This window comes from Rhea americana, unplaced genomic scaffold (assembly GCF_003343005.1).
Source record: "Rhea americana isolate MKP2758 unplaced genomic scaffold, rheAme1 scaffold_140, whole genome shotgun sequence".
Classification (NCBI taxonomy): domain Eukaryota; kingdom Metazoa; phylum Chordata; class Aves; order Rheiformes; family Rheidae; genus Rhea; species Rhea americana.
Window position 1 is genome coordinate 1908749 of NW_028185484.1, and position 8400 is coordinate 1917148.

The following is an 8400-nucleotide window of genomic DNA, read 5'->3' on the forward strand; positions in this document are numbered from 1 at the left end:
GAACCAAGTCAAAAAGCAGAATTGCAACCCTGGACTTTGGCCTCCTCAGGGAACTACTTGGAGGAATCTGCAGGGTCCAAGAGAGCTGGTTAATATTCGAACATCACTACCTCCAGGCTCAAGAGCGGTGCATCCCTATCAGTAAGAAGTCCAGCAAATGGGGCAGGAGACCTGCATGGATGATCAAGAAGCTCCTGGCTCCTCAGCCATTCTGTGGTTCTGTGATTCTATGTTGCTCACACTGGCAGTGGGGGATAATGAGGGATAAAATAAAATAAAATAAAATGTCATAGATTTCATCATAGGTTGAGTGCATCATACATAACTTCAGCAATCACTACAGACTTCATTCAATATTGTTTTTATTCGAGTCAAAAGGGTACAGAAAACAAGAAAGTTCAGCGTCCTTGAATCAAATCAATGGCCTGGGAAGTTTAACCTCCTGCCTCATATTTTGGAAGTGGAGAAGTGTCCCCTTAACTGTTATGCACTAAGAGGGAAATTTAGACAGCATGAAAGCCCAACAAAAAACTGTAGGTGGAGAGGACCCGTTACATAAAATAGAATTTCAGCTGAGAAGATTGGTCAACTCAGCTATTCTGTTGGTCAACACCTTGGGGGGGGATAGTTTAAGGTGGTATGGAAGGCTTAGTTCCAGAAATTTTACTTTAAATATACTCTGTACAGAAGAATTTTAAGTTCAAAGTGAGCCAGACCAGCACAACAAAGGAACTTGAGACCAAGTTTTGTGGGAGCTGTGGGCAAGTCAACCCAAAGATTAGTTAGGACTTCTTGAGCTTTGCTCTTGGTCATGGCAGGTGGGCAGTTTCTGAAAACACAATTTCTGGGAGCCGTTGAAGTTTGTCCATGAGGCATCCAAATGGAAAGCTGGGCTGGCAAGTGTTATTTCTCCTCTTAGGTGTGTTTCTCAATAGGAAAGACCTCTCTCACAGCTCCTCACAGTCTAGTCCAGAAGAGAATGCAAAGGGAACTTGCCAGTATCCCAACTGGTATAAAGCTTATCCTCAAACTGGCTGCACCATCAGTGTTGCATAAGTCAGAATAACAGCAGGAGACAGGACGCGTCATACCGATCCCATCCACGTCAGATGGGACGCAGACAGAAGCACACATCCTGGTGACAGTCAAGACTCCCACGAAGGGATACACTACAACATTGCAAATCAAGAAAGAAAGAACAATTAGGAATAGGAAGAATGGAGGAGAAATCTCCCTGTCCCTAGGGGAACCACCAGCTACCCTCAACACTAAAGTGTCCAGTTCAAACTCAGTGTCTCTCATTTATGGCAGATTATGACCTGCATGTTACCAATCAGACTGACAAAGTCTTCCTGAGAGCTCTGGGCATTTCTCCTTGCTTCCAGGTGATCAGAAGTTGGCCTTTCCACCATACTGAGGTTTGCTCATCTCTACTGCTCTCTCTTCTCCACCCAGCTTTCATAAACAGCTTCAGAGTCAGGAGAACACTGTTAAACACATACCCACTGTGTGAATCATATAAATGGTCTGGAGAGCCAGGACACTCTAGCTCCATGACTCAAGCTGAGAAAGCTACCTGAACATCAGAATATGATCATGCCAACACATTTACCCTAAGTACACTCAAGGCTGAATTGTGGCTATTAGCTTGCATTCACTAAGCGCTCATTCCAGTGAAAGCTGCTTTCAGTGACAGCAGGGAACTGCTCTCTGCCCCCTCCAGAGCTCTCTTCCAGGCTTGCATTTTTTAAGTGAGGAAATGCACTGCTCCACATGCCAGCAGTCTTCCCTGGGCAGACACCATTTCATGTTATAAATATGAATAAAAGTTTTATAGTCCCATTTTGCAACCAGAGTAATGGGACAAAATTACCTCTCAAGCTTAAGTAAAATTGGGCTAACAAAGGCAAGACCACGGGACTAGACTCCTAGCCTTTGCAGCATGGAAGGCTATTGCTGTCCTATCTTGCTCCCTGACTCTTCTGATGTGAGATCTAGAAGGATTTCCCTGGTCTGCCAAAAAATTTGAACAGATAGTTCTTCCTCTGGGAGTCTCTTCCTTACCTTCCTCCAGGGAATACATGGTTGTCTTGCACATGGTTTCATTCTTAGCACAGTTTTGGATCTTTAGGCACTTCCCACTGCTGGTAGGTTCATAGCATGTGTAGCATCGCAAGGCTTTGGCTGCAGAGAGGAGCAACATGGGGTTGGCATTAGTGTGGTGCTGTCAGTGCCCCTCCAGGTACCTCTGCAAAAGGCCTATCTCCAAAATACTCATCGTGAGAATAGGGGTAGGATAGTAGAAGGCATTGTACAAAGGCAAATGAGAAACACAGTAGTGTAGTGCTCAAATCACAGCCTTAAATGTAGGTTCAGCTCCCCCATAACAAGTCATGCATGACAGAGTGAAAGTGAAGAGGCCCCAAAATACAAGAAAATCCCATCAACACAAGGCTGCTGAATGTTTGGGACAAAAAGACGCTCTTTCTGCTCTTGCTTGGTTATTGGGGTTTTGGATAGTTTTGGTATTTGTTATCAGGGTATTTTTTATCAGGGTTTTGGCTATTTTGGGTATTTTTTTGCAGATAGTTTTAAGTAATCTGAAAAAAAGGGCTTAAGAAGGGAAGATTTTACTTAATTTTTAGTTATGCACCCTGGAGCATGCATTAAATATGTACTGAATATGGTGAGGCATTCCAACTCTAAGTAACAAAAATGTGGATGATAAAAAAAAAAAACAAAAAAAACCAAAAAAAAACAGGACTATATTCACAAAAATAAAGAGGAGGAGCTGCTTGACCCACCTACTTCTCCCTTATCACCATAGGAGTAATTGGATTACCTAAGACAGAGCTGACTATTCTGGAGGGTGGCTGGATTCCAGGCAGATGGGCATTGCAAAATACAACATTTCAGTGCTTGATTTCTTTGAAGATCTAGGCTCAGATGCCAGCAGCCGGCTAAGACACGCAGGGACCAAGGAGAAGTCCAATTCTTCAGTTGTGCAATTTACAAGATGTTTTTCTTTTAATCATTATTACAATTGGCTAATAGGCCCTGCTTCACATGTTTATGCCAAGTGTCTAAACATTTTGCTTGCCAACCAACCACACCCCCAAGTTCTTAGTGTCTGCCTTATTCCCATAGGAAAGTAAACATGCTTGTAGCTAGCTTGTAGCTGGTTTACCCCCACTCTATTTTACTCTGCAACTGCTTTCTTCCTTGTCCTGTGTTAGCAGAGCCTTGGAAAGTGATTTGGATGAACAKAGAAGTCAGGCTTGAATGTCAGTTGCAACAAGGACGGCAGTATCTGCTGACCACACCATCAGCCCTCAAGTCTCAAGGCCAGGAGCAAATAAAGCACTACCACTGTGCTGAGATACTGGTTTCAAGAAAAGAACGTGTAAAAATTTATTTAAAAAGAAGATTGTAAGCATAATAATAGACCAGATGRGGAGATAAGGGGCTGCTGTGCTCTAGAAAGAGATCAGAAAAAGGGACTTTGGTGCCCAAATCCCCAAATTCAGTCCAATGTAGCTCACTCTGCCTTATCCCTCACCAGCTCCTAGATGCCCTTTATCAACTCCCAGCTGCAAGGCTGCAGATGCCAGTTGGCTCCTAGATGTGCAGAACAACCTCAGCTTGAGTCCTGTAGCACCTAAAGCATTTTTAGACAGGGAGATTTGAGAGAGACACTGAAGACCCAAGAACCCTGTGTAGTATTTCTAGAGCACTCCTGACCATCCAAGATTGCTCCAGGCTAAGGATCCCAAGCCAAAGGAGTGATTCATATTTCTTATCGTACAACTCAAAGATTCCCAGCCAACAGAAGCCTTTTTTGGACAAACATTATAGAGCACTCTGTTCTCCACATGTCTTGCTGAGGAACCCAACACTCAGTTTAGGTCCTCAATTCCAGCTCTGACCAGACATCAAAGCGTCAGACACTGCTGACATAATGAGGCATTTTGGTACCGTCGCAGCCTGACAGCCCCTCCTTCATTGCATACAGCCCTATCTGAAAAATTCTTCTCACTCCACCTGTGCAACAGCCCTCATGACACCACTTTAAAGCCTACCAAAAATTCAACYTATCTCAGCACAGCTTAAGTAGGGTGTTATAACATCAGGCAGAGCCAAGCAATCCACCTTACGTAAATACACACCACCTGCAACTTCATCCCAATTAGTAACTCAGAAAGAGTCCTTATATAAACAGACCCAGAACTTTCCTGCCTTTATCACCTGATTATTCTGCTTTCCTCATTGTGCTTTGATGTTTTGTTTACAGCTTAATTCTACATACGACAGCTGTTAAATATAGCTCTAGGGAGGAGGCTTTCCCATTATTCTCAGATTTCTTGATATTCAACATTGGACAAGTCAAAGTCAGTACCAAAGAGTATGCACAAAGAAATCAYGGAATCACAGGCTGGTTGAGGTTRGAAGGAACCTCTRGAGATCATCTAGTCCAGCCCCCCTGCTCAAGCAGAGTCACCTAGAGTATGTTAGACAGGGTTTCATCCAGGCAGGTTTTGAATATCTCTGGAGAAGGAGACTCCACAACCTCTCTGGGCAACCTGTTCCAAAAGAAACTTTAAATAAATAAAGTATTGACCCCAATGTGTGTGTAAACTAAGTATTTTCATTGACTTTACTTAGACTAACAGGCTCAAACTTTGCCAAATATGTTTAATAGTAGCTATAGCTATAAGAATATCTTTCTTCAGACATGGAAAAGATATCAGATGGAGAAGTATTTAACACAATAAGCTGGAATGGAACAACTTTACTTTTACAAGTGAGGCAATTCTCCAGAAGCAAAGATGTCACGTGACATCTGAGAAAGCAGGGAGGAGACACTGTGACTTGAACACTTTAAGACTTAGTGTCTAAAAGCTTTGTTTTAAGCAAGCTCAGGAAAATCTATCTGGCCTATTTGTGAAGGGAGTTAGGTAACAAACTTAATGGTCCCTTCTTGTTTTAAGAACTTATGAACTTATGAACTTACATATAAATAAGTAGACGTGTAGTAGATTAAAAATGAAATCACAATATGAAAATGGATTGAGATAAATTGTGAGGCTTCTTTAAAAGAAGAGGGAAATGTAAAAGGCTAAAGTATTTCAATTTAGCGATAGCACATTCTTTTAGGGGAGCTGAAAGCAAGAGGGACGATAAATTAGTACAATTTCTTAGAGAAGATTTTACCAGCTTCATTTGGATATTGTCAGATCTTTCATTCTTCACCTCTGACTGTCCCTCTAGAAAATGCCAAAATTACACAGACTCTGTTCATGCCCAGGAGAAAGCTTGAAGGAACTGCAGATATGTTATAGTTTTATCCCAGCTTAGCAGAGGTGAGAGTGTGTAAAAGAAAAATTTTGCTCTGCAGAATGCACTCTGCATTTTCCAAGTTCTGCTAGCAGCACTGGGCCACAGTAGGAGCTTCTACTCCCCAGCTGCTCAACTCTTGTCAAGCTCTCAGACAGATTGGCAAATATAAGCCGGGGAGTGAATCCTACACCAAATTTGTGTCTCACCCCATTGCTGTCCTGCTCTGTTCTTCCTTCTAGATGATCTTTTCCCTTGTCTTAGGGAGATCTGMCCACAGAGCTCTTTCTCTCCAAGCCATCTTCTATTAACCAGTGATGTTCCTCTCTGAATTTCTGTCTCTCCATTGAAGAAAAAATGCACCAGAATAAATAGGGTGCAATGATGAAAGAAAGAGAGATTGATGACTGATCTCTACTGCAGAAGGTTTGGTGAACATGAGGCACCAATTGCTCTTTACACAACACAAACACCCAGAGGGCTTTGGACTGCCAATGACCAGAGCCAAAATATGTGTCTTAGAGATAACAGTCAGTTCATTATACAACGGAAAAAAAAAANAAAAAAAAAAAAAAAAAAAAAAAAAAAAAAAAAAAAAAAAGGACAGAGCTAGTATGCTAGCTCTGAATCTCTGAATTGGGTCTGCCTCCCCAGAGAGCATCTGTATTTCTCTAAAAATCCTCCAAAGCTCTCTTTTTTTTCCTCCAGCCCAGTTGGTCTTCCCTAGCAGAATCCATTCTGCAGACCCAAAGATTTTAACCTCAGAGGTCAGACCTGCTCTGGAGAAAGAAAAGCATGTAAAAAAAGAAATATAGCATCTATCTTTTCTGGTTCCAGAACACCCACTGTCCCACAGTACAGCAGTTTCCCGGAGGAATCATGCACTGTCCTTCTCTCTAATGGATATGTAACCCTTCTCTGTGGGAGGCTTCAGATGGGCAATCTGAATATATAACTCCTAGTCTCAAACAGGCAGTGATAAAATGATACCCTGCACTGGCTGGACTTGAAGGAAATGTGCACAGCATGCAAATATCCCAGTAAGATCCACAGCTTCTTTGGAGACCAGCATTTAGCCTGCATAGGACTTGCCTTGAACMCCCAGGCCAACCCCAGCTCTGAGCTTGGGTTCAGCAGTGTAAAACGTGTTCTTGGGCAAGAAGGTAAACTGGTAGCAGCATTAATGGATAAGGGGAGTCTGTAGCAGGATGTTCTTTGCTTCTGTGAGTCACCTTCCACCATTAAAGGCTACAGCACACTGAGCTGCCTGCAATGTGAAGGCTTCCTATTTATTGCCTTGGGAAAGAAAACACTCATATCCCAAAGACCCCACCATAGCTGGACTTATGGACCTGGTAATGGAGAAGAAGCAATTGAATCCCACTGATGGAAATGAAGGGATCAGGTCTGTGTAGTATCCCTGAGCAGACAGGGCTTATGGGGCATTTTCCTTTCCTCCATGTCCCAGAAGAGTCATCTCCAATGTTAGGCTGCTGTTGGTCTGCCCACTTGATGGTGTGCTTCAAGTCCACTCCCTTCAGAGAGGGGGCAGGTTGCTTAGTAGGGACAAAAAGGAGGCAGGAGGATGATGGGGGGTCACTCCTCAAAGTGACAAACTCCAGCACAACATCCTAAATCCACCTGTGAATGAGGAAACATCCCAAAACACTTCACCCTTGATGTTTTCACAGCTGACCTGCTGAAATTGTCCTTGGCTCCACTCAGACCATGATGAACTGGAAACATCAGCTCTGCAGTACCTGTGGCACCAGCTTTGTGTCTCAGCCCCTTTCTCACTTCTAATGGCTGAACTTTAATAAATTATACATGCAACATATAACTAGAGAGAGCTGGTACACACAATGCATTAAACAGGCAGCTCGCTTTGTCTCAACAAAGAGAACAGAAAGTTAAAAAGACAGAAGAGGAGAGTCAGATTAAATAAGATAACATGTAAAAAGTGAGAGCTGAAGCTTAAATTAAAGAAATGATACCATATAATCATATTTCGTCTTGTAACACTTCCTAAAGAGCCTAAAGTAACAATCACAGCTATACCACAATGATCCTTAATATCTAACAGGCTGGAAATATCCCAAAGATGTATCTGCCTAAAATTACTCGAAGTAAAAGGCAGGGACTTCACTGGGAGCAGGACACAGCTCATCCCATCTCTCCATCTCCTGCAAGAGTTTGGATAAATCAGAGCAGAACCTTACCAAACTCCACGCCAGCAACAGCAACCAACAGAAGAGCCAGAAATGGCTTCATCTTGCACGGACCTTCGTCGTCTGCTCACTGGTCTGTCACTGCTCTTCACTGCTGGCTTTATCAACACACCTCCTGGTGGCTTACCATATACTGATTTTGACCTGAGATCAAATTTTACTGGAAAAACAAGTCGTATTGAACTATAAATGGTCTGAATGATCTACAAAAAAGGCCCCACCTCCTACTATTTGTTTCTTTTCATGTTCCTTGGAGAAGAAAATGAGGTTTTGCATGGTGGACAATAGCTGAGGTTGTTTAAACTGGGTTCTTTGTTTCTAGGTATGATGTGCAAGCCTACAGGATTAAGTAATTCCTCTCTTTCTGCCTTGCCCTGCAACTTGTTGGTGTTTCTTCTTTTTTGTAGTGGTTAGAGTGAGAGCATTGATTTCTGCTCATTTTGATAAGACATTTCTAGAGCTGTGAGCAGCAAGGGGCTAAATCCCATGGGCTTTTCCCATCTGCATTTTTAGTGCTCAGCAGGGACCAGAGTTTCATACTGGGAAGAGAAGGGAAACACTGACTTCCAATCCTTTACTCAGTGGAAATGGTATGTTTGAGTTTTTTTGGTGTTGTAATGCCTCTCCTCAAACTTTAAGTGGGATTTTGGGGATGCGGGGGTGGATGTCTTTCTTCCTCCCAGGTGGTGGAAGCAGAACTGGGTGTACTGGGAAGGCAACAGGACACAATCAAACAAGATTGGGCCAAGGGTGTCTCTAAGGCTTGCTACCCTGAGCAATTCAGAGAAGATGGTGCTTCGAAAAGCAAGATGCTTCGGCTCTGCACTGAGCCAACCCT

General features: G+C 42.9%; 1 protein-coding gene across 1 annotated transcript; it reads right to left on the minus strand.

The window, feature by feature from the left end:
- Positions 1 to 388: 388 nt before the first annotated feature.
- On the minus strand, positions 389 to 7609 carry LOC146599342 (ly6/PLAUR domain-containing protein 2-like). Its single transcript, XM_085298717.1, has 3 exons — positions 7554 to 7609; positions 2065 to 2184; positions 389 to 1169 (listed from the first exon to the last, which is right to left on the minus strand). Exons 1-3 carry the CDS (start codon positions 7603 to 7605, stop codon positions 958 to 960), a joined length of 384 nt encoding a protein of 127 aa, XP_085154843.1. The 5' UTR covers positions 7606 to 7609; the 3' UTR covers positions 389 to 957.
- Positions 7610 to 8400: the final 791 nt, after the last annotated feature.